The 27,277-nt window shown below is 43.5% G+C and overlaps 1 protein-coding gene and 1 pseudogene across 1 annotated transcript; one reads left to right on the top strand and one right to left on the bottom strand.

Annotated features, from left to right (window-relative positions):
* The window catches only part of LOC135887635 (olfactory receptor 5AR1-like), a 42,159-nt pseudogene extending 34,479 nt beyond the window's left edge, over positions 1-7,680 (top strand).
* Positions 7,681-17,263: 9,583 nt separating this feature from the next.
* Positions 17,264-18,184, bottom strand: LOC135887774 (olfactory receptor 14A16-like). Its single transcript, XM_065415531.1, has one exon. It carries the CDS (start codon positions 18,182-18,184, stop codon positions 17,264-17,266), a length of 921 nt encoding a protein of 306 aa, XP_065271603.1.
* Positions 18,185-27,277: the final 9,093 nt, after the last annotated feature.

Below are 27,277 nucleotides of genomic sequence, written 5' to 3'. Positions count from 1 at the left end.
CTGGAAAATGTGCTAAGGGTTTTTTTAGAAGATGTTATTTATCTATTACCAATAAAAAAGCCAGTTTAGAAAACAATCTTTGCAACCTCTATTTATAATTGCATTTTTTATCCTCATTAGTTGAAATCATTCATAGGATAATTTTGACTAGCCATTCTCAGTGCCAAAGCCCCAACTGATGGAAGCCCTGTAGTAAGATGCAACCACTTCTGCCAGCTTGGGAACTGGCCCATTTACCCTCAGGGAGACAGTCTGATTTACACTGATTGGGTTTTTCAACTTATATGGAGGTGTCACCCTGGCTCACAACCATAAATGCCTGCCTCTGGGCAGGCTGTCAAAAACAGAGCGGACACCCCACACTGGTGGTATGCTCTATTATTAGATTTCACCAAGCCAGTAACAAATGTGAACTCCTGGCTATGAAGTTTAAGATATAAATCCAAATGAAAGAAGCTAGACAAGGCGGGTGAGCTAATATCTGTTATTGGACAACTTTCTGTTGGTAAAAGAGACAAGCTTTTGAGCCCCATCGAGTTTCTTTCCTTCACCAACAGAAGTTGGTCCAATAAAAGATATTACCTCACCCACCTTGTCTCTCTCATATCCTGGGACCAACATGGCTACAACACTGCAAATACCCAAAAGAAAGCAAAAGTTTCATTTTAGTTTGAAATTTTCTCATGCAACATCACAAATTTTCATCAAAAAAGCCATTTTCCCATCAAATGTTTTGATTCCATCAAAACCTCTTTTTTGACAGTGAGCAGGGCAGAAATGAAATCCATGTCCCCGCAGACTCAGCTTTTGCTGCTGTGAAAACTTTTGACAGAAGAAAAAGTTGAGGCTGTGGGGAGATGGATTTCATTACTGCCCTGCTGTGGACATCCTCTGTGACCATGGGTAACTCGTCCCCCACACCCCGCATTCTGGGATTTTCAAGAGAGAGGAAGATAGGTGCCCAATTCCCATAGAACTTCACTGGGAGTTTGATGACTGAGCCCCCCTGGATCCTTTGAATATCAAAGCCTCCCTGCTTTGGTTCCCCGTCTCTCAAATAGGGTAACATAGTTTCCCTACTTTGCAGGAGTGTGGTGAGGTTAAATGCTTTAAGGATCGTGAGGTGCTCAAGTACAATCGTGACAGGTGTGGTATCAGTATTTATGCAGAGAGTTTGGAGGAAAGGCAATGCAGATGCCCCCCATGACACATTAGGTTTTGCTACACCTCGATCTGTGTGACGGAAGCTGATTTTAAAGAGTTATGGATCTTAGGGCTAGATTCACAATGGACTTTGGCTTTTAGACACTTAAAAATCACTCAACATACATGAAGATGCTTGGTATGAAGTGCAAACATACCATGGAAATCTGGGCTCCTCATTTGGACAGAGCCTTGCATTTCCCTCCTATGATGTGTGTCCTGATCTTCACTAAGATGATGGCGTAGGAAATAAGCAGAACAATTAATACTATTATGAGCAGCACTGCACCATTGAAGACCATCTGCAGTTCTACCATGTGGGTGTCAGTGCAGGCCAGTTTGATGACCTGTGGGACATCACAGTAGAAATTATCGAGGACATTTGGACCACAGAACGGTAACTTGGAGGAGCAGTCCAAGCTGAACAGCAGAGTGACCCTCCAGCCATGCCAGCGCCACTAGCCCCATTCACACATCCTGGTTCATGATACTCAAGTACCGCAGTGGTTTATAGATGGCCACATACCGATCAATCGCCATTCCCACAAAACAAATTAAGTGGTAGAAGAACATCTGGAGGATGCACTCACTGAACAAGATGGTTTTACACTGGGAAATGAGACCTGCATATTTGGAGCATTTCCTGATAATTCAGTGACATCCAGGAAAGCCAAGTTCAGGACGTACATGGGGGTATGGAAACTGTGGTTGGTGATCACGGTGGTGATGATGATGAAGTTTCCCAGCCAGGTGTTCACGTAAACTATGATGAAAACCACAAAGAGGAAGTGCTGCAACTCAGGATTCTGGTTGAGACCCAAGAGGACAAATTCTGTCACTGGGGTGGTGAGGTTCTGCTCTTCCATTTTGTGTTCTTAAAATCTACCAGGAAAAAAACAGAAATTTACTGATATTAAATCAATGTTAACTCCACCTTCACAAAGACATTGAATTTGGAAATTTCTTTAGTTTTTTAAACTCAACACTGTGTTCTCAGTTCTGCTGCAGGGAAACCCTGCTTCAGCTGACCCTAGGAACTCCACCAGTGGGGAGCTGCATACATGGGGTGCTTGTGAGAGAAGAGGAGTGGTCTGCTCACCAAAAGAGGCCCTTGCTAGTCACAGTCTGCATTCATCTATATGCAGCCCGGATGGTGCAGTCCTCCAAAGGTCCATACAGTCCTCTTGTGGCCTAGAGGTTCTGGGATGGGAAGGATGTGTTTTGCAGGGGGTACATATAGCCAGAGATTCTCAGAGTCCAGGGGTTCTCAACAAGGGGCTGCTAGGAGGTCACAATCACCAAACCTACCTACCGACATTGCTGAATGGGAGGGAGGTCCCAGTTAGATCCTTGCTAGAAGGGAGGGAATTTGGAATGGAAAAGCTTGAGAACCACTGATTTCATGGATTTGGATTCTTGGATTGGCTATCAGAGATGTGTAGCACCTGTAACCCCATGAGCACACTGAGGAACATTGTCCCTCTGTAGTGGCTCATCCACTGAAGAGGGTGACTCTGACTGACTGATCAGGGAGGAGTTGGTGCTCAGCACCTCTGGAACCAATTTGCTGTAGTTTGGTGCCTACAGATTCTGGTACTTACATTTAAGCACCAGCACTGGAAAACTGACCACATAAAGATTTCCATCCATGCACTCAGGCTGAGATGTTCACTGCCACTGAGTGATTATCAGTGGTTCACAGTCATGCTGGAAGGGCATAACGAGTGGGGTCCCACAGGGATCATTTCTGTGTCCGGTTCTGTTCAATATCTTCATCAATGATTTAGATAATGGCATAGAGAGTATATTTATAAACTTTGCAGACAATAGCAAACGGGGAGGGGTTGCAAGTGCTTTGAAGGATAGGATTATAATTCAAAATGATCTTGACAAACTGGAGAAATGGTCTGAACTAAATAGTATAAAATTCAATAAGGACAAATGCAAAGTACTCCACGTAGGAGGGAACAATCAGTTGCACACATAGAAAATGGGAAAGGACTGCCTAGGAAGGAGTACTGCGGAAAGGGATCTGGGGGTCATAGTGGATCACAAGCTAAATATGAGTCAACAGTGTAACACTGTTTCAAAAAAAGCAAACATATATCTGGGATGTATTAGCAGGAGTGTAGTAAGCAAGACACGAGAATTAATTCTTCCACTCTACTCCACACTGATTAGGCCTCAATTGGAATACCGTGTCCAGTTCTGGGTGCCAAATTTCAGAAAAGATGTGGACAAATTGGAGAAAGTCCAGAGAAGAGCAACAACAATGATGAAAGGTCTAGAAAACATGACCTATGAGGGAAGATTGAAAAAAAATTGATTTGTTTAGTCTGGAGAACAGAAGTCTGAGAGGGTACATGACAACAGTGTTCAAGTATATAAAAGGTTGTTACAAGGAGGAGGGAGAAGAATTGTTTTTCTTAACCTCTGCTGATAGGACAAGAAGCAATGGGCTTAAATTGCAGCAAGGACAGTTTTCCTTGGACATTAGGAAAAAGTTCCTAACCGTCAGCATGGTTAAGCACTGGAATAAATTACCTAGGGAGGTGTGGAATCTTCATCATTGGAGACTTTTAAGAGCAGGTTAGATAAACACCTGCAGGGATATTCTAGATAATACTTAGTCCTGCCATGAGTGCAGGGGACTGGACTAAATGACCTCTCGAGGTCCCTTCCAGTCCTATGGTTCTATGATGGGTGCCCAGCTCTCATTACAATTTTTAAAAAAATCTCTTTTTTTCCCACTGTAATATTTTAGAAGAAATATTTGATCATTCGTCTTTGACTTTTTCAGTTAAATTTATAAAGCCAAGAAAAAATCAATTTTCATCTCCTTGCTATTCAAGCTACATTTTTGGTTTGAGTCCATTTGTATTGAAATTTTATGTTTGACTCAGCTTTTGAAAGAAGAAATAATTTTGGTTTTCAATTTTGGGGTTTTTTTGCGTTTTCAGTTTCACCTTTTCCCATTGACTGTCCCATTTTTAATTTATCTTTTGGGAAAAGAAGGGTGGAGATGGAAAAGGTTTCTGAAACTGGGAAAAATCACTTTCCCTCTTGAAAAAAATAAGATTGACATTTCTGAGTCAAAACTAAAAGAAAAAATATTTTGTTTGAAATTTTGTGATGAAAACATGAAAAAAAAGTTAAAAAACCCACATCAAAAACAAACAAACACAGATTTCCCATCCTCAATTTGTCGACATTTATTGCAATGGAACATCAACCAGCTCTAAAACTCTCAGCCACAAAGGACAGTGAGGTGCTGCTGTGAGCAATGGGGGAAAATGGTTTTGTGGGTAAGTCACTGACTGTGATTCTGGGGAGCTGGGCTCCATGCTTACCCTGCCATAGACAACCTTTGTGCCCACGGATAACTCGCATCTCCTCCATGTTGGGGATTTTTCAAGGAGAATAAGGGAGTTAGGGGCCTGATGCCCTGGATGAAAATCACAGCCTCTGTGCCTCAGTTTCCCTTTCTGAAATGGGGATAATGCTGCATTTCCCCTACTTCACAGGAGGGCTGTAAGGTTAAATCCTGGGGGGGGAAGGCACTTCCTGTACTCCTGAGACACCCCTACGCTGCGCTTCAGTGCCCAAGCTGGAACATCTACACTGATATTTTTAGCCCAGTGGCATGAGCTTGATTCAGTTGACCCAGGCTCTGAGACTCGCTGCTGCAGGGTTGTTTTTTTTCAGTGTAGACATACCCACAGGGCCCCTGACATGGAAGAAACCCAGTCTGAGAGAGCTAGGCACAGAAATGCCACTGACAACCATGGCAGCAAAGCATCTGTGGTCCATTCTCCCTCCTACCTTACTTAAATCCTCTGCAAACCCCAGGTAATATCTGTAAAGCCCTTTAGAGAAGAATGCACTCAGTAAGTACAAAATGTTATCTCCCCAACCAGATCTCTCTGTCTCTATCAGTGGGGGCTCTGAGCACCTAAAATACCTATCCTTAATATCACATTGCACAATGTATGAGTCAAGAGTCAATACCTCACAGGACCTGCGGTGTCTATGATCTCAGAGCCAGCTGCCTCCAAACTACTGAGGATGACCTGGGGAAGTCAAACCTCACAGCTGATCACTGTGATCCTGAGCAGCAAGGGAAAAGGACCGGGTTGCAAAGAGGAGATAGCCCCAGAAATCTTCCCCTTATAAAATTATTGAGCCCCCACTATGGCTGGTGCTAGGAGAAAAGCATCTCTGAAATCCCCTTGAGCTTTAGTAGGCACGATCAAGAAAGTTGGTGCTTTGGAGATTTGGGGATTCTTTCACAAGAGGAGTCATTAAAACTTCACGGAATACTTCACATTCTTCATGTGTTTATTTTAGCCATGCAAACACAGGAGGTTTTGAACATTCCCTTCTATGTAGATTTATATGAGGGCTGAAACAAGGAGGCTATCTGGAACAAAGTGGAAGAATGGGACATTTGATTGGTCATCAAATGAGGGGAAATCCCATGATCGTCCGGTTCTGTTTTTGGCACTGAGATAGAACCAAGGCTTGGAAGCATTGCAAAAATGATTAAAGGTCTAGAAAACATGATCTATGAGGGAAGATTGGAAAAATCGGGTTTGTTTAGTCTGGAGAAGAGGGGGCGTGAAAAGAGTTTTCAAGTACATAAAAGGTTAGTATAAGGAGGAGGGAGAAACATTGTTCTTCTTAACCTCTGAGGATAGGACAAGAAGCAATGGGCTTAAACTGCAGCAAGGGAAGTTTAGGTTGGACATTAGGAAAAAGTTCCTAACTGTCAGAGTAGCTAAGCACTGGAATAAGTTGCCTAGGGAGGTTGTGGAATCTCCATCACTGGAGATTTTTAAGAGCAGGTTGGACAACACTTGTCAGGGATGGTCTAGATAATATTTAGTCCTGCCCTGAGTGCAGGGGACTGGACTAAATGACCTCTTGAGGTCCCTTCCAGTTCTATGATTCTATGATTAGAGTTTTGACAGTTGTTGTTGTAGATGCTGCTGTTGAAGTTCGTTCCCATTTCATCTCGGGTGGGGTTTGGGATTCAGCTGGAGTAGGTGGGGGGTGACGATGTCCTCTGGGTCCCTCTCTCTGGCCCGGTCTGGCCAGGACATCTCTCAGGATCAGGAAGACGAAGAGTCCCAAGGATGGTGTGCGTGGCAGACCTGATGGTGAATCTGGCTCCAGTAGCCTCTGTTGTTCTTCCTCATTCCCCCCCCCCCCCCCAGTCTTTCTTGAAGGACCCGAAAGGGATTGATGGGCGGAATAGCCCATCCCCTTGCTATTTTGTCCATCAATTAGGCCTAGTTTCCAACAGACAATTTGGGTTCACTGATTTCCAGCCCCACACTTCTCTTGTTTACCAGACATGATCTTAACACAGGCCTTGAGTGATATCAGGAGGCCTTTTGTTTGGACTAATTCAGTTTTTCTGTCTCCCTTTCAAACCTTTTCCCATCAACCTTTGTTATTGTAGGTCGTTGTGACAGCTTAAGAACTTTCATATGCTTTTTACAGTTGAACTCACAGAGGGTGAATTTGTCGACCCACTTATCACACCACTGCCCTTCCTCTGCTTGTAGGAGATGGACCTCCTGGAGCCGATGATGGGGGAGAACAGCACCTTGGTGACCAAATTCATCCTCCTAGGTCTCTCCAGCAATCTGCAGGAGCAGCTCATCCTCTTTGGGGTCTTCACAGCCATCTACCTGGTGGCCCTGATGGGCAACGTGCTCATCTTACCTCTGATTAGCCTGGACTCCAGGCTCCACACACTCATGTACTTCCTCCTGGGCAACTTCTCAGTGGTGGACATTGGCTCCACCAGCTCCACCATGCCCAAGATGTTGGCCAATTACCTGTTGCAGGACAAGTCCATCTCATGGACTGGCTGCCTCTCTCAGATATTCTTCTTCATCTCCTTCAGGGGGATCGAGTGCCTGCTGCTGGAGGTCATGGCCTAGGACCGCTACATTGCCTTCTGTCACCCTCTGTACTACGGCACGTTCATGAGCCGGTGGGCATGCGGCTGTGCACTCATCCCTGATGTCCATCCTGTCCTTCTGCTGGGGCAACGTCCTCTGCCACTTCTTCTGTGACATCCCCCCACTCTTTCAGCTCTCCTGCTCCAACACCTGGGCCAACCAGGCTATCACCTTCACCTTGAGTGGTGCCGTGATCCTGGGCTCCTTGCTGGGGACCCTGGTGTCCGTCCTACGTGTACATTGTGCTGGCCGTCCTCAGGATCCGCACAAGGGAAGGCACCTCAAGGCCTTCTCCACCTGCACCTCCCACCTGGCCATGGTCAGCCTCTATTTTGACACTGTTATGTTCACCTACATCCACCCCAGCTCCACCTACTCAAAGCATCAGGACCGGGCACAGCCCGTGCTCTATGGCATCGTCACCCCCATGCTCAACCCCATTATCTACAGCCTGAGGAAGAAGCAGATGAAAGGGGCACTCCGAAAAGCCCTGGCTAGGAGCTAGGCAGGTGAAGGGAAGTTGCAGTTGCTTGGGAGCCAGGACTCCTGGGTTCTATGTCTGGTTCTGGGAGCGGAGTGGGGCCTAGAATGTTTGGGGGGCTGGAAGTCAGGACTCCTGGGTTTTATTCCAGCTCTGGGAGGGGTGTGGAGTCTAATGGATAAAGCATGGGGATGTGAGAGTCAGGATTCCTAAGTTCCACACCCAGTTGAGGGGAAAACTCTGTGCGTGTATGTGTATACACAAGGGATTGTTATTCCAGGTGCCAAAGCTGAAAGGTTTTTTTTCTGTTTTTGTCTGACTATTTTCCAGTTTTCAGCAGGATTGGGTGTAACATTTTGTGGTTTGGGGCAAAATAGTTTGTTTTTTCTTTGCTGAAAACCTTTAAAAAAATCTAAAAAAGTCCATTTTCAGTTTTTAGACCATAAGTCAACAATTTCTGAGGAGTCATTTTCCCATTGGGAGGAAGAATGGGTAGCGCAGCATCATGACAAACACTCCCACTTGTTCCTGCCTCAGTTGTTGAAATTTGTAGCTGGAAAACCTCAGTCCAAGATGCTTGACAAGGATCACAGAGTGGTATATCCATAGTTTATGTGTATCATCTCCTGTTATGAAGCTGTTTTGCTAACTGCAGAAATCTCAGAACTGGTTGAAAAATACCAATTATTTTCACAGGACATAAATAAATAAATAAAAGCTTTGTTTTGTAAAAAAAAAAAAAATCCACTAAAATTGTTTGGGGTTTTTTGTTTGGTTGGGTTTTTGCAACAAAAATAAACACCCCTGTCATAACTATAAAGGGGAAGGGTAACAGCTCTCCTGTGTACAGTACTATAAAATCCCTCCTGGCCAGAGACTCCAAAATCCTTTTCCCTGTAAAGGGTTAAGAAGCTCAGGTAACCTGGCTGACACCTGACCCAAAGCACCAATAAGGGGACAAGATACTTTCAAATCTTGGCGGGGGGGAAGGCTTTTTTTTGTGCTCTTTGTTTTGGGGGTTGTTCGTTCTTGGGACTGAGAGGGACCAGACATCAATCCAGGTTCTCCAAATCTTTCTGAACAAGTCTCTCATATTTCAAACTTGTAAGTAAACAGCCAGGCAAGGTGTGTTAGTTTATCTTTGTTTTCTCAACTTGTAAATGTACCTTTTACTAGAGTGTTTATCTCTGTTTGCTGTACTTTGAACCTGAGGCTAGAGGGGGATCCTCTGAGCTCCTTAAGTTTGATTACCCTGTAAAGTTATTTTCCCATCCTGATTTTACAGAGAGGATTTTTACCTTTTTCTTTAATTAAAAGCCTTCTTTTTAAGAACCTGATTGATTTTTCCTTGTTTTTAGATCCAAGGGGGTTGGATCTTGATCCACCAGGAGTTGGTGGGAGGAAGGAGGGGGGATGGTTAATCTCTCCTTGTTTTAAGATCCAAGGGGTTTGGATCTTGATCCACCAGGAGTTGGTGGGAGAAAGGAGGGGGATGGTTAATTTCTCCTTGTTTTAAGATCCAAGGGGTTTGGATCTGTATTCACCAGGGAATTGGTGAAGGTCTCTCAAGGCTACCCAGGGAAGGGAATTAGCTTTGGGATGGTGGCAGCAGACCAGATCTAAGCTGGTAGTTAAGCTTAGAAGTTTTCATGTACCCTAAAGTTCAAAGTGGGGAAGCAGCCTTGACACCCCCAAAATCATTTTTTTCAAAAACAGTTCTTTGTAACAATATTACGTTATAATAAAAATATCCAATGGTTCATAAAAATCTTCAGTTTCAAAAAGCATTTTGGGATAAATGTTTCAGTTTTTGGTAAAAGCATCTGCTGTTGGGTAAAAATTTTGGTTAAAAACCTTTTACAATAAAAAAAATATTGTTTTTGAAAACAGAATTGTTTAAACAGACATTTTTTACAAAAATTGAAAAATGTTTAGTTTCTGCGGTTTCAATGGAAAACTGGAAATTGTCAACAAAAATGTCATTTTCCTGGAAACATTTCTGATTTGGTGAAAAAAAACTTTGTTCCTTGGAAAAATGGTTGGGTGAAATAATTTTTACCATCAGCATGGATAGCACATCCAGAGAGGACTTAATGACTAATAACTATGGGTAGCTGATAATTGAGAATCGATTATTTAATCATTTATTATTTATTATTGGTATTGCTGGAGCCCTGTGAACCAGAGTCATGGAACAGAGCCCCATTGTGCTAGGTGCTGTACAGACAGAATTAAAAGGAGTTTCCTGCCCCAAACAGCTGATTGTCTGTCCCATCCAATGCCCATAATCACTCTCTGGGTGGATGTATTGCAAGGTTACTGTGACTGTAACTCTGGGGAGTGTTTGCCAATGGGCACTTGTACATCAGTGACCGGTTAGGTGTGTGATGTGGTCCCTGTGGCTATAGCAATATTCCCGGGGGAGAATCCTGGATGTGACTGCATTGGTTCATTTAGTCGGGGTGTTTGAGGCCTGATGGTTAAATCGAATACTTCTAGTTTTGTCTCTTTGTCTCTGGTCCTTTCTTAATGTCAGCCTCCAGAACCGAATGTTATCATTTTAACACGCGGAATTGAGCACAATGCAGGAACCATGGGAAAGGTTCCCTGGCCGACAATATGCCGGAGGTCAGACTAAATGTGCTGAATGCTCACAGCTGGTGTGAATTGTCTGTAGCTCCATTGGAGTCAATGGATCCCATCAGTAGCTAGAGTGAATCACCTGTAGCTCCACTGGAGTCAACTGGCCAGATCCCCAGATGCTGTAAATCACTCATTGGAGTCAGTGGGTCAGAATTAGGTCCCCCAGGTTAGTGGTGTTCCTAACTCCCTCATGCTCTTTTGACACGCCAAGTCATAATGAACCACAATCATTCTCCTTTTTATTCCAGCTTTGTGTCACCAGTTGCACCTGTCCAAATGGGTGTGTCCTGATCCCACATTACAATTGTCCTCTTGAAGGTAAATCCGCTTGTAAGAGATGACACTTGTCTTGTCTCACAGAAACCAGATTTGTTTTTCTTCCCGTGGTTCCTGTTTTATCTTCAAATTCCCTTCGGATGAATAAAACTCCAGTGAATCTTTTGGTCTGCTCATTAGGCAGCCAAACCATGGCAAGCAGCACATGGAGACTGAGTCCTGTGCAACCTACCCTTTCTTGTCATTGCATTTACACTTTGTAGTTTAAAGCTCTTATCAAATAATCTGCCACACAAATCCCAAGATCTGACATCCTGACATCTCTTTCAGATGTGATAGAAAAGACAAAAACCAAATAGGAGTTAAACATTAGATGCAAATTAGGAGTCAAACAGCTGCATTCCAGGGCCTGTGTAAGCAGACTTGGAGCTTCATAGGTTTTAAGACTAGAAAGGACCTTTTGATTAGAGCCTCCTGTCTGACCTGTATATCACTGGCCATTAAAAGGTATCTGGTTCCCCCTGTATTGAGCCAAATAACTTGTGTCTGTCTAAAACATCTTCCCGAAGGGCCTCCAGTCTGGATTGGAAGACATCAAGTGATAGAGACTTCCTTTGGGTATTTGTTCCAGTGGTTGATCACCCTCACTGGTAAAAATTGATGCCTAATTTTTCATTTGACTGTCTGGCTTCAGCTTCCAGCCATTGGTTCTTGTTTCTTCCTTTCTCTGCTAGGTTAAAGAGCCATTTAGTACCAGATATTTTCTCCCCAGGAAGGTACTTTTACTGTAACCAAGTCACCTCTCGTCTGCCCTCCCGTACAGCGCAGGCTGGAGAATCCAACACATAGGGACAATACCCATTGGCTCACCGCCCCTGGAGGAGGTAGTGCCAGCTACCCATGGTCACATCACAGCTGAAAATACAGCAGGAATGCTCTCCCATCACCTTCAGGGCTCTGAGCAGAAATGTCCCAAGTCAGCTCTGCCTATGGATGGATTTCCTGTCTCTGTGTGTGGGTCCTGGAGAGCCACACAATGAACCGGCAGGGTCTGAGCTTGGTGGCGACCAGGACACTCAAGATAGAAACTTTAACACCAATTCAATGTCTTGATAACAGGCCAAATGCTCAGCTGGTGTAAATTAGTGCAACTCCATTGCCTTCAATGGAGTTGCACTAATTTACATTATCTGGGGATCTGGCCCCATTGATTCCTATGGAGCTATGACCTATTCACAACAGCTTGGCATCTGACCCCATTGGTTTCTGTGAAGCAATGGCTATTTAAGCTAGCTGGGAATCTGGTCCATTGCCTTCAGTAGAATGACACCAATTGTCACCATTTAGGAGGCTGACCCCACAGCTATTCACTCTCTCTGACATACCTGCAACCAAAGTGAATTCAACATGTTAAAAACACCATGCAGCATTGCATCTGAAGCCAAAGGAGTCTTTTGTTTTACTATTGTCTACTGTCAGAAAAAAAGAAAAAAATTGCAGAGAAAGGAAGGAAGAAAGGAAAAAAGAAAAGTTATAACATAAGAACATAAGAACGGCCGTACCGGGTCAGACCAAAGGTCCATCTAGCCCAGTGTCCTGTCTACCGACAGTGGCCAATGCCAGGTGCCACAGAGGGAGTGAACCTAACACGCAATGATTTCACAGAAGAACCGATCCATCTCATGGTCTCCACAGAAGATTATTGCAAACGTGTTTCCAGTGTGCAGTGCAGAATTGAGAACCCCACTGATCCAGATACTGGCTGCCATTTGGACACAAGGTCTCCTGTTCTTGATCTCCTTGAAGGCCAACTGTTCTCCATGTCAGGATAGATACGTTCTGGCTGCTTGGTTCAACTCTCACCCTGAATTTAAAGGCACTAGTCTACAAAACAAATTTTGTGGACTATCAGCTTTCCTGCTTACACAGTTTTACTATCTGGCAGCTACCCCTCTGAAACAGAAATAAGAAGGGATGCAATAGAGTGTATGGGTTTGAAATTATTGTATTATTGGACAATATTTGCATTACCCGGTCTTTCTTAAAGGTCAGTTTCCAATTTAGTGTGGTCAGAAATTTTCTGCTTAAATTGTTTTCAAAGGAAAATTGTGTTTTCAATTAATCAAATTTTCACAGAACGTCTCAGGTATCCTCAAATATATTTCACTGATACTTCATATATATACATAGGAGAACTGAAAACCCATGTTTTTTTGGGTGAATTTAGGCAGGAAAAAATCAGTTTTCTGCTATTTTTAGCTGGAAATGTTTGTTTCTCACTTGCCAAAACATGAACAATCAGAGATTTTGGGGAATTCTATGAAAGCCCAAATTTTTTTTGATAAAAATAATCTGATAGACTCTAGATGTTTGGTTGACTTGATAGCAAAGGTCTTAAAGAGTTCCAAACATAATTCAAATTTATGTTCTTAAATTAGCCCTGTATATTAATACTCTAACATATTTAATTGAAATGGCAAACTTACTGTGCTGGTCTTTGTGGAATTTTGTCAGCTTGCGATGCATTTGGGCCTCCAGTGTTAGCAATCTTTGGTCCTATCTATCTATCTATCTACTCCACAGATGGCACTCCCTGCTCCCCTCCTTGGGCAGGCTTGGCTGAGAGGTGCTGGATTAAATGGGATGAGGGACTGAAATCCTACCCCCAGCTCTAGAGAGGGCCAGGCAGAGGAAGGAGGAAAGGGGGGTGGGAATGAAGTGGTGGCCCGGGATGGCAAAAGGAGAGAAGCAGGAGAGAATGTCTGGTGTTTGGAGGTGGGACAGAAGGAAGCAGGGGTGGGGGAGTTTTCCCTGGGGCTGGGGTCATGTCAGAGGAGTGGAGCTGAGCAGAGGAGGGGACTGGTGGGCAGAGGGGTTCAGCAGGGATCTCTGAGGAAGCTGAGTCAGGAACTCTGGGTGGAGAATTGTCTCTGGGCCATGGGAGTGGGGTTTTCAATTCTGCACTGCACACTGGAAACACGTTTGCAATAATCTTCTGTGGAGACAATGAGATGGATCGGTTCTTCTGTGAAATCCCCCAGCTCCTCAAACTTGCTTGCTATGACTCATGTCTCAGTGAAACTGGGACTATTGCCTTTAGTGTGTGCTTTGCCTTAAGCTGCTTTGTTTTTATAATTGTGTCCAAATCCCCTAGGGACCTTTACAATTCTAAAGACTGTTTTCAGTATCTTGTTAGTTTGGTCCTTAATTGAGAGCCCTGGAGAACTAAATTCTTCTTTTCACCTATAAAGCAAGTTCACTTGTCTAAGGCAATGTGTCTGTCATGTAACGTGGAGGTACCATGTCTAGGGAAAAGACAGGAGGTTGGTCTAATACTAGAGCTGTGATTTTCTAAGAGGCCTGAGGTGTTAAACGCAAGTTCCCAAGGACTCCTTTAATTCCATTAGGCCCTACTCCAGAAGGGAGCCACAATGTTCACTGTTGGACAATATTCCCGCCACCATTGCCTCTGGGACAGAATGCAGGAGATCCAGTTTTTTGGAACATATTTCTGGTAGAGGAGGTATCTAGGAAGCCGTGCAGAAGCTGTTCGGAGGGGTGAGCATGGTGGGTTAAGGTAGCTCACCATTCATTTGGTTTTAAGCCAGATAATCCCCTTTTGGTGTGGCTTGTCCCGTCTGGTACTGAGAGAAAACCAGACGTGGTTTTGACCAGTATAACGGACTAGGGAGGCATGCAAGGTCACACTGGTGGGTGGGGCCACGCAGGCACGGACAGGGCCACAGCATTCCCAGAACTACCAGAATGTCCGGTATTCTGGGAATGCGTCAGTGGCCAACCTAATTGAGGGCAGAGTTGGGTAACATTTTCCCAAGCCATTGGCAGATTGTTTAACTCAGCTAAAAACATCGCAGCATCTGTCACAAACAGGTTGAGGAAACCATTTCCCATGGGTGGGGTTTATACAGCGACACTGCACAGCTACACGGGTCAAGGGCTCCATCTGAGCTGGAGACACCTCCCTCAGCCAGGACAGGGTCTCACAGACAGTTGTACTAATGCAACGCTATGGACTCTACTAGTGTTTATTCTCTGTGTGGCCCCTTCTCCTCTCCCCCATCCCTACACATCCATAAAGTCACAGTCATAGAGTTCAAGGCCAGAAGGGACGACCAGATCATTCAGTCTGACATACTGTACGCCAACACCACCTGGCACCTGCACACCAAACCCAACAACTGAAATTAGACCAAAGTGTCACAGCCCTCTGGAGACTAGATGGTTCTGTGCCACTGGCAGAGAATAGGAGAGACTGAGGTGCATCAGTGCCCAAGGCCCCCACAATGGCAGGGAAATGATTGAGATACACCCAGAAAATCCTGGCAAGTGACCCGCACCACACGCTGGAGAGGAAAACAAACCCCCCACAATGTCCCTGCCAATCTGACCGGGGGGGAAATTCCTTCCTGACCCCCACATGATGATCAGTTAGACCCTGAGCATGTTGGCAAGAACCAGCCAGCCAAGCACCCGAGAGAGAGAGAGAATGGCTGAGTGCCACCTCAGAGCCCTGGCACAACCCTCCCAATGTCCCATCTCCAGCTAGGGCTGCCCCAATGCTTCAGAGATTAAAAATAAACCCTCCCAGAATATGCTGGGGGGGGGGGGAGAATCCCTTCCAGACCCCTGCCAGTGGCCAGATGAAACCCTGAAGCATGAGCTTTTAGAAACATAAGACATATGCCGCAAGTGAGACCCAGGGTTGCTGAGCACTACCCTCCACCATCACAAGCAGCCCCATCATACAATCCCACTCAGACATGTGTCCAGCTCTCTCTTAAAATGAATTCAGTCATTTGCCCCCCACAACTTCTATTTGGAGGCTGCTCCAGAACCTCGCCCCGCTGGTGGTTAGAAACCTCCCTGTAATTTCTAGCCAGTCTCTCCATCTCTCACACGCCCGAATGTACAAGTGAGCCAGGCTAACAAAGTCTGGCTCCTTGTCCCCCTTCAGTGGTTAGGCCACAAATGGTGGTTTATAAGACAATGGGCCCAGTCCCCAGCCGGTGGCAATGGATATACAGCTCCATTGGAGGCAGTAGCTCAGATCCACAGATGCTGCAAATTGCTTTAGCGCCACCAAAGTCAATGGAACTACACTGATGTGTTGAAGATCTACCCCAAACATCTTCTCTCACCTACCTCAGTCTTACACCAGTCTGACTCCTTTGGTTCCAACAAAGCCACTCCTGATTTATACACACAAGCAAGACAACTCCCATCATTGTTTTCAGTGGCCATCGAACCGGTGCTAGTGGCCAAGCAGTGTAATGGGGATTTTTAACGTTGCAGTCTATTTGATTTTATAAAAATATGCTAATGAGTGAATATAATGTAACTGGAATATGCTTCATGCAAAAGGTCTCTTGTAAGGTATCATTACAAAGCTTATAATCTACTGAGTGTGGTCACCCTATTTGTATAAATGTATCACTGTTATATCTGAAACTACAAATATGAAATATAACTCCAAGGTCCTATTGTAATTATGCAAAGTGTGGGCCATTAATGGTAGTTTAGAATCTTGATGGCTCCCATAAACTAGGACAATTGTCTGTAGATGGCTCTGTTTACTTTCAAGCCTTCCTGTGAGTCAGACTGGGAGGAATGAAGGCTTGGGGTCTCACAGGACATGTAAACATGTCACCTGGTACTGGAATCCATCTTAAAGCTGGGGCTTTTCCATTTAGAAGGAGGGGTGGGGACCCAAAGACAGAAAAGATTCCTGCCTTGTGCCAAAGCTATATAAGGGGGTGAAACAGAACAAAGGGGGCTGCAGTCATGAGAAATCCCCTAGCTACCACCTGAGCTGTAAAAAGGGCAGTACCAGGAGAAAGGACTGTGCCCAGACTAGGAAGGTGTCCAGTCTGTGAAAGAAACGTATTGAAACATTTCTGAGGGTGAGATCTTATCTGTATTCAGTTTCTTGCTGTATTAGCCATAGACGCGTGTTTTATTTTATTTTACTTAGTAATTCACTTTGTTCTGTCTGTTACTACTTGAAACCTCTTAAAACCTACTTTCTGTATTTAATAAAATCACTTTTAACTTATTAATTAACTCAGAGTATGTATTAATACCTGGGGGGAGCAAACAGCTGTGCATATCTCTCTATCAGTGTTATAGAGGGTGAACGATTTATGAGTAAAACAGATTTATTTGGGTTTAGACCCAATTGGGAGTTGGGCATCTGAGTGTTAAAGCCTGCAGTTAAGTCTGCAGCTTTGGGGCAAGTAATTCAGACCCTGGGTCTGTGTTGGAGCAGATGGGTGTGTCTGGCTCAGCAAGACAGGGTGCTGGGGTCCCAGGCTGGCAGGGAAAGCAGGGGAAGAAGTAGTCTATGCACATCAGTTGGCAGTTCCCAAGCGGGTTTCTGTGATCCAACCCGTCACAGTATTGTTTTGGCACAGAATGAAAGACTGATTCTTGCACACACAATTTACACCCATTTAACTCCACAAGTGGACCAGATTTTCTACTGGTGAAAATCACCCCAGCGGCAGTGACATCAGTGGAGTTAATCTGGATTTTCATTGATGCAACTGAGATCAAGATCAGACCTGTTCATATGCAAGCTGTGTGGTCATGGAAATAGCTGACATTAATGAACAGATAATATGTAAGCAAACTTTAATAAGAGAAGGACAGAAAATTAATTCTTGGTGAATTACCTACACCCAGTCAGTCTCCGCAGGGCAGCTTTCATCTCCTTGTTCCTCATGCTGTAGATAATTGGATTCATGATAGGTGGCAATACGGAATAGAGAACAGCCACCACAAGATCCAGAGCAGATGGGGAGCTGGAGGTGGGTTTCAGGTAGGCAAAGATGCCAGTGCACACAACCAAGGAGACCACAGTTAGGTGAGGAAGGCAGGTGGAGAAGGCTTTATGCCGGCCCTGCTCAGAGGGGATTCTGAGCACTGATTTGAAGATATAAACATAGGACACAATGATAAAAACAAAGCTGCCTAAGACTAAACACGCACTAAATGCAAGAACCCCAACTTCACTGAGATATGAGTCAGAGCAGGCGAGCTTGAGTAGATGGGGGATCTCACAGAAGAACTGATCCACCATGTTGCCTCCACAGAAGGTCAATGCAAATGTGTTGCCAGTGTGTAGCACAGAGTAGAGAATCCCACCGATCCAGGCACCGGCTGCCATTTGGACACAAGTTCTGCTGTTCATTATTGTCTCATAGTGCAGTGGTTGGCAGATGGCGACATATCGGTCGTACGCCATGACGGTGAGAAGGGACAAATCCACTCCCAGCAAGAAAATGAGGAAAAAGACTTGGGCAACACATCCAGCATAGGAAATGGACCTGGTGTTCATGAGGGAGTTGGCCATGGATTTGGGGATGATGACAGAGATGGAGCAAAGGTCTATGATGGACAGATTCATCAGGAAAAAGTACATGGGGGTGTGAAGGTGGTGGTTGAAGCCTATGGCCATGAAAATAAGAAGATTCCCCATGAGAGCTGCCAGGTAAATCACTAGAAACCCCACAAAGTGCAAAATCTGCAGCTTCCAAATGTCAGAGAATCCCAGAAGAAGGAACTCAGTCACGGTGGTTCGGTTGGACATTTTCTTTCTCAGGACATCATGTGATGGTTGCAGAGGAAGGGACAAAGCAAAGGCCAGGATTAGATCAGTAAAATAACTCTCCTTTTGTGAAAACCACCTTAATTTCCTTGAGTCAGACCCTTAGCTTGTGCATATTGGTGTAAAATGGGAATAAGGATGGGGGAAACAGTCCCACTGACTCCAATGGAGTTACTCCTGATTTACACTGGGGTGAGAGAAAATAGAATCATCTCAATGGACTCCAGTGCAGTTACTCCTAATTTACACCAGGGTGATGGAGAGGAGAATTAGGAACAATTGCTTTTGAGGTATTTGAATACCTTTCACCCAGAGGTGGGTGAACTCTGGATAACGGTGTATAAATGTTACTATCGTCAGTTTACTGAGGAGAATCGGGGGTCTGGCTGGCCAGATTCTGCTGTCAGGGGCACTGCTGCGAATGTGGGGTAATTTCACTGCATGCCATGGAATTACTTCCCATTTAACCTGCTCTAAATGGGAGTAGCATCTCGCATGGAGGTGACCAAACCCAGCCATAATTACACAGTAAACTCGCGTCATGAATAGAGCTCAGGGGTCCCGATACCCCGTCCCCCGTTCTAGCCAGATTTCCATGCGCGCTGTGAGAGACAGATGTTCCGGTTCCTTTCCTGCTTCTCTAACCACTCAACTAAACTCCCTCCCAGAGCTTGGAAGAGAACCCAGGATTCCTGACTCCCAGTTTACCCCCTACTCTAACCCACTAAATCCAATACCCCTCCTGGAGCTGGAAATACAGGCCAGGAGTTCTGGCTCTACCCACTGGACTCAACTCCCTCCCAGAGCTGGGAACACAAGTGAGGTGTCATGACTCCCAGTCCCCTACTCTAACTACTATGTCAGACTGCATCTCAGTCTCTGTCACAGTGACTCTCCTGCTGCGAGTCACAATGGAGAGTCATTGGGCTAACGAATATGAGTAAGAGTGATTCTCTATTGAGTTATGGGAAGGAGGAATAGCTCAGTGGTTTGTATGTTAGCCTGCTACATGCAGGGTTGTGAGTTCAATCCTTGAGGGGGCCACTTAGGGATTGGGGTAAAAATCAGAATTTGGTCTTGCTAGTGAAGGCAGGGGGCTGGACTCAATAACCTTTCAGCATCTCTTCCAGCTCTATGAGATACTGCCTTTCCCCCCCCCCCTTTACTTGGGGCACTCACCTGGTGTCTGGAAGAGCCAAGTTCAAGTCCCTGCTGCAATGACTTTTTAATTATTGATACAAAGTGGAGCAGCTTCAATAGGAGACAGTATCATTTCAGAACACCCCGTAGCCTAGCGGCTCAGACACTCTCCTATAAACTGGGAATTCAAATCCTTTTTCGTCAGAGGGAGGGATTGAACCTGAGTCTGTCACAGGCCAGCCTAGTGCCCTTAACACTCAGCTTCAAGTTATGAGAGGTGCCTGTCCCAGAGTCCTTATAAGAGACAGAAATAGAACCCCCCAGTTCTAGCTTCTCTCCTCTACACAATGGACTGAACATTCTCCCAGAGCCACACATAAAATTCAGGGTTCCTGGCTCTCAGTCTCTGCTACTTTTATCCACTTGACCCCACTCCCTTTCAAGAGCTGGGGATAAAAGCCAGGAGTTCTGGGTCCTAGTTACCACTATTCTAACCCACTTGACTCAACTGCCCCTTTAGCAATCTAACAGACAGAAGAAACAATAAACTGAGAACTAGACACAAACTGATTAGATAGATAGATAGATAGATAGATGTAACAACAAACCAACAGAGAGACACAAGTAAGAAAAAAACAGATAAAGAGACAGAGAAACACAGGACTAACCGAAACTAACAGGTAGATTGAGAAGAAAAAACAAACTACTAGAGAGAGAAAAGTAAAAACAGATAGATAGAAAGCAGTAACAACAAACTAATGTATACAGAGAGAAAAGTAACAATGAGCTGGTAGTGTTGGTCACAATTTTGGACAACTTGAATGTAAACTCCTCAATACATTCTAAAAAATATGTGTCAATTTGATCAATTCGCGACTCCCAATAGAAGGAAACTGTGGCACGAATATTCTGCCCTCTTTTTCCTAAGGTAAATGCTTTGGACTGCCTCAGTTTCCCATGCTCAAATTGAGCTGAGAGTGAAACTATGAAAAAAAAAATCTATTGTCACTTACACTTTCATCCTTAAAGTGCCTCTCTGTCACCCCCACATATATTTCATTGCAAGAGTAAACTTACGGTGCCGGTCTGTGTGGAATCCTCCCAGACTGAGAAGTCTTTTCTCCTCCAGCTACTGACTGCAATTGGTTACCCCTCTCTCTATACCCCCATACACACCCCTCTATCGATCTATCTCTCTATCTAATGCCCCATAACTGTATTTTGAGAGGCCGTTCCCCCACCACAGTGAGGCTGAGCTGCTGGAAATACACTGAGATCTGTGCTGTCTGCAGATGAGCTGTGTGTCAAAAACTTTGGTGCTGCGGGAAGGTGATTTATCCATGTGTGTTTTCTAAGAGCTTGTGGGAGTCACTCCCTGGAGCCCTCAACAGCCCAGAGGCAACAATTTATTTCTCTTCCCCTCTACTTCCCTGAAGAGTTTTCAAAAACTAAAATAATCACAATTACAATGAGGCAGCAGGGTCTAGAGGAAAGATTGTGAGGCAAACACTGCAGGCACACAGGACTGTACACCAGACATCTGGCATCAATTCCTAGCCCTGCCGCTGACCTGCTGTGTTACCTTGGGAAAATCATTCCCTAGGGCTGTCTTTCCCCTCCCACCCTTTTTCTGTCTTTTCTACTGTTGGCTCCTTGGGGCAGAGACTGTGTCTTACCTAATAAAATGGGCCTCTCATATCAGGTGCAACTATCAGATAATTAATTAATTATTATTTAAAAGCTAAGGTCCAAGGTGTTCTCAGATCTGATCCCAACTATTCCTCTGGCTTTGTTCAGTCCCTTCAGCGCTCCATTCCTCAGTTTGTCATCCGTCCAATTGGGATACTAGTTACAACTTGGAGGATAATTCATAATGAGCGGAGATGCTCAGAAATCTGTTCCTGTCAATACACAGCATTTTGAAGAAATATTGCTTGTCATTGAAAATAATTTTGGTGTGGAAAAAAATTAGTTTGAACTCATTTTTCAATGGGTTTTTGTTTGTCAGTGGGGGAAGTTGTTTTTGGTTTTGTTTTTCTGAAATCCTGGAGATGGAAAAAAAATTGTATATTTTTTCAGGTTTTGGGGGAAAAGTTTTCAATATCAGAAATCTTTTTCCAAATCTAGAGGATATTTACCATAAACTTGCATTTTTACTAGAGAAGGTTATTGAAAACCAAACACTTTACAGGGTTCAGTTTTATTTTTTTGCCCACCCCCCATCCAAAAGCAATATTATGGGATATTTCTATGAAAACAAAAAAATGATATTTCCCACAAAAATATAATTTTCATTTTTGACCAGCTTTAATAATGAGTAATTAAACTAAATTAAATGCATTTGAGTTGACGTGGGTGCAATATTCTGCTTGTCATAGGAACTGTCTAACTGGGTAAGACATTTGGATCATCCAGTCCTGTATTCTGTCTCTGACAGTGGCAGGTATCACCTGATTCAGAGGAAAGTCTAAGAGGCCCTATAGAGGACAATTCTCGAATAACCTGCCCATGGCGGAGTCTCATCATCATCAGCTAGTGAATGGTCTATGGCGTGAGGAATGTGAGTTTCTACCTCTCATAGAGTTTTATCTACTACAAAGTAACTGCATGCTCTCTTTATCCAGATAGGCTGGAATATTCAAAGGAACATATTGGATTTGTGTGTCTAAATCCCATTGGCTTTCTACAGGAGAGGAGTGCCCAGCTCCATTAATCCACTTTGAATATCTCGCTTAGTATATTATTAATTGATTATTTTGTAGATTCCATCACTGACCACTTTCAAATCAAGTTTGGATGTTTTTCTAAAGGATCTTCTCTAGGTATTATCTTGGGGATGTTCTCTGGGCTGGGTTATACAGGAAGTCAGACTAGACAGTCACTATGGTCCCTTCTGTCCTTGGAATCTGTAAATCAAATTTGAACTCCCCCAAAACTGGGAACAAAGTTTCTCCAAAAACTTCACAAAATGGTAGAATGCTGAAATAGGCAACACCTCAGAGTAACACAACTCCACCTCTCTCGGCGATGTAGGCTATTTCTGTTCATGGAGGGGCCAACATGACCAGTGATGGGATTTTCAAGATTGCCTATAGATATTTGGCCACCAAAATTCCAATTAGTTTTAATGGTTATTGAACACCCATCGTTTTATGATCATATCCTGCAACTCTTTTCTGATGGCATTTTATGGCCATTATTCAATATTTTTATTAACCACTTGGATAATGGAGGATAGAATATGCATATAAAACTTGCATATGACACCAAGCTGGGAGGGGTTGCAAACACTTAGGAGGACAGGATCAGAATTCAAAATTACCTTGACAAATTGGAGAATTGGTCTAAAATCAACAAGAGGAAATTCAATAAAGAAAAGTGCAAAGTTCTTCTCTTACCAAGGAAAAATCAAATGTACAACTACAAAATGGGGAATCACTGGCTAGCTGGTGGCATTGCTGAAAAGGATCTCGGGGCTAGAGTGGATCACAAATTGAATATGAGTCAACAATGTGATGTAGTTGCGAAAAAGGTTGATATCATTTGGGGTGTATTAAAAAGAGTGTCATATGTAAGACACGGGAGGTAATTGTCCCGCTCTACTTGGCACTGGTGAGGCCTCAGCTGGAGTACTGTGTCCCGTTCTGGGTGCCACACTTTAAGAAAGATGTGGACAAATTGGAGAGAGTTCAGAGGAGACCAACAAAAATGATCAAAGGTTTAGAAAACCTCACCTATGAGGAACAGTTTAAAAAAAAACAGTGTGCAGAGGAATGGGGTTTGATCTGGAAAAGACGACCAGCAACTTCAGTCTGTAGCACAATACAAGAAAATTTCTTTAAAATACTTTTTGAATAGTACCTCACACCGCCAGGTTAAAAATATATAAACAGATTAAATGGGGATAAATGTTAGAGAAATTGTGGTGAAAGAGGAGATGTGATGCATTGGACATGTCCAGTCATTAGAGAGTATTGGAAGCAATCTGTAACAAAATGACCCAATTGTTGGATAATAATTTCTAATAACCTTCTGGTGATTCTCCTGGGGCTTCCTGGTGGAAATGGTCACACAAAAAGAAATGAAAAATTAACCTCTGATCTGCTAGTAACTGCTCAGCTATTAGTAACCTCTCAATGGGAAAAGAAAAATAGTCCAACCATTGAGGAATGATTAAGAACAATATGGGAGGTTGGTTATGAAAAAATTAATACAATTACGTGTTCAGCAAAATAGACAGAGGATAGATAGATACTTAGATATTTGTTTACCTCTTATTCAGTGCTCAAAGTATATTCACCTGCAAAAAAATCCCAGGACACCTGTCCAATTGCTTTGCATATGAACACTTGTTAGACATACCTTTTCCGTTAAATATGTGAATACAGAAATTTCACTCAATTTAATAAAATCACCAGATGTGACATAGGAGTTGTAATGATCCTCACTCTGTACTATGGTAACACCCTGTTAAACAGAAAGATCTCGCGACTATATTCCAGTATGATGTCTCTTTAAGCCAAAGTTCACTGTTGTAATGATTGTTTTGTTTCTGATATGTACATGGCAAGGATTTGTAAACTTGTTAAAACTTCCTAAATAAACAGTTTAAAAAACTAGGCACATTGATCAAGCTGCCAGAGAAAAGTTCAGCTCCTTGTTTAGATGGATATAAGTTTGCACTAAAGTAGATTCAATGGAAATAATCAGGATTTATATCAGTGTGTGAGAAGAATTAAGCCCATTCTTAAAATGGACCGCAAAATTTTGTGCTGGTCAAAAGTTAAAAAAGTGGTATTGTCAGTTGAAGTATAAAGCAATTGACCTTTTTGGAATGAAACATTTTTATTTTCCAGTACAAACAACTTTTCATTTAAAATTTTTCCTTAATTTTACTTTAAAACATGGTCAACATTGAAGGAAAATGTTTAGATTTTGTCAAAATGAAACCTGATACAAAATTGTTTTTGACCTTTTGATCACCTGAAATTTGGAAAAATACCATTTTCAGTTTGACCCACAATTATTTTTTTCCAGTTTTTCAAAATTGCCAGTGAAATGAAAAACCTATTATTCACCCAGCTCTATTTGGATTTTGCCTCCCGCATATCATGGGGAATTTGATTTGCTAGATTAAGAGCAATAAGGAAGGAGGAAGATAACTTTTATTGTGTTCAATTGTTGCTATTTAAACACACAGGCAAACATTCACACAAACACCCATGCAGTATCGTCCATAGACTGATGCACACACACACCGTGATGCTCACTCACACTTCACACAAGCAGGCACACATACATTATCCAACATGCAAACACTCACTCTAACACCCCAGCATAAATGCACTGAACACACTCTTTCCCCCAGCATAAAAACAATCATAGACACACACTCACTAGCTCTCACACACAAACACAACAGCTTTATGTCCCATATATCTCACGGGTCCCAGTTTAGATGGTGTACTGTGTATAGTGATATTACAAAAAAAGGAACCAGATCTGAGGTTGGCAATGAGAACAAAACACTTTGTGGGCCAAGGCATCAGTTCCCACACTTAGGAATATGAACTGAGAATTGGCAATGCACATAGTGGAGGGGGTGTCTACAAACCCCTCCCACAACCAGCTTCTGATCACTGAAATGGAAACATGGGAACCCATCGGAAATCTGCTGGCTTCTTGGTGCTGAGGCACTTGCATGATCTATCTCTTTATTCCCATACATATTCTGTTGCCACACTATCTTGAGCCTTCTGTCTGAACTATATCCATTACTGTGACATTTGAGGAATGTGTAGGGCTGCTGTCATTTCTCCTGCATGAGAGTATTTATTTATATTGCCCTCAGAACACCCCCAATATTATTATTATTACCTATCTTTGGTGGAAAAGTGGCAGCTCTGCAAAATCTGCACAGGGTTTGCCTTCTCCTAGATCAGGGGTGGGCAAACTACGGCCCGCGGGATCCCGGGGGCCAGTTATGGGTGGGGGTTCTGGGAGGGGGCGATCAGGGGACGAGGAGCAGAGGGAACTTGTATGGGGCTGGGAATCCTGGGGGGTTGTCAGGGGGCAGGGGTTTGGATAGGGGACGGGGCAGTCAGGGGACAGGCAGCAGGGGGGTTGGATGGGGGTGGGGGTTCCGGGAGGGGCGGTCAGGGGACAAGGAGCGGGGGGGTTGGATGGGTTGTGGGTACTGAGGGGGGCAGTCAGGGGGCGGAAGCCAGGCTGTTTGGGGAGGCACATCCTTCCCTACCCGGCCCTCCATACAGTTGCGCAACCCCGATGTGGCCCTCGGGCCAAAAAGTTTTCCCACCCCTGTCCTAGAGTCAGGCCAAAGCAGTGTGGTGGCTTATTTTTCTAACCACCTTTGAGATGCTTTGGGATCAGATGCATGTTGTGAATGAAAGGAATATTCACACTGTGTATTGGCTCCAGGTCTTTATTTCTGGATAGCATTTTTGCCTTTCTCCAAGGTACGTGAGAGAAGACAATTGGGTTTGGAATAGATGCAGCTGATGTATTGATCTATAGATATAAATTGCTGAACAAGCCTATTTAGGAGCCAAATTTTGAGTTACTTATAAGTGTTTAATCAAGCAAGACTCTAGTTGGGACATACTGGGATCTGAGTAACACCAGAGTAAAGCTGAAGTCCTTGGAGTAATTTTGGCTTCATCCCTGAGATCAGAAATTCCTCCACTGTGAGTTTTGCCTGAGTAAAGACAGAATAGAAACTGTCCACCCCATTGTACCAGTTTTGCAGTGGTGTAACCCCACTAAAATCAGTGGAGTTACGGTGGCATAAAACTGGTATAATGGAGAGGACAATATAGCTCAAGGACATCAAGACTTTTAGAAAAAACACTCTTGTTATTATTTCTTGTTCATGTGCAACATTTGAATGAGAATTATGCACAATGCAGACCACTGCTTTAATCTTTTAGGATAACTAAACTAATAGTTCATTGGTACGGTCTTGTCTTGCCTATGCTATCCTCTTTCAATTGCTACCTCTATAAGTAGTCTTGGAAGGATTAGATTTTTATGAGTAAATATTTGCAAATGTTGATTTCACCATACACACACAAACCAGCGAAAAAATATTTATTTCAACAATCAACGTTTCCAGTGAGGCAAAGGAAGAAAATGGCTGCTTGAGAACTTATGAGTGTTTGATTTAAGGATATTGACTTTGTATATTTTGATGTCATGTTGAAACGCTGTGCTTTCATAGTTCTCAAATTTTAACTTTTTGAATCTCAACATGCACTGTCATTAAATAACTATTGTCTGACCCCCTCCATAATTTCCTGTAACTGTGAAAATTTAAACTGATAAAAATGAAAAAATGCTTAATGATAAACATCAATATTGTCAGTCAAAATTATATATATATATATATATATATATATATATATATATATATATATATATATATATATTAAATACTGCCAAACCTATGTATAAGATAGTATTGTCTATGGTCAGGAGTCCTATTTGCATTTTCTTTTGAAAAGTAGTATCTAACGTGTTGTTGTTTTTTTAAGGAATAAAAGTCAGCCCTAGTTCAGCCCTCTTCTGCTGGGGTCAAACCTTCTTTGCATCTCCAACCTAAATTTTCTCATGGCCAGCTTATCCTCATTAGTTCCTGTGCCAGCACTGTCCTTTAGCATCAATAGCTCTTCTCCCTCCCTGGTGTTTATCCCCCTGATCTATTTATAGAAAGCGACCACATCCCCTCTCAGCCGGTGTTTTGCTTGGCTAAACACACCAAATTCTTTTAGGGTATATTACAGAAAGAGAATCAGGATCATTTCCTCTGACACTTTAATCCTGAGCAATGCCCTTATCCTGCCCTCCACAGGCAGGACATGATGTGCTGAGGAAGAAAATATCCAACCAAACCACCGTGACTGAGTTCCTTCTCCTGGG

The sequence above is a fragment of the Emys orbicularis genome, chromosome 13, assembly GCF_028017835.1.
Source record: "Emys orbicularis isolate rEmyOrb1 chromosome 13, rEmyOrb1.hap1, whole genome shotgun sequence".
Lineage (NCBI taxonomy): Eukaryota > Metazoa > Chordata > Testudines > Emydidae > Emys > Emys orbicularis.
Note: the sequence above shows the minus strand (reverse complement) of the source record. Positions and strands in the feature narration are given on the sequence as shown.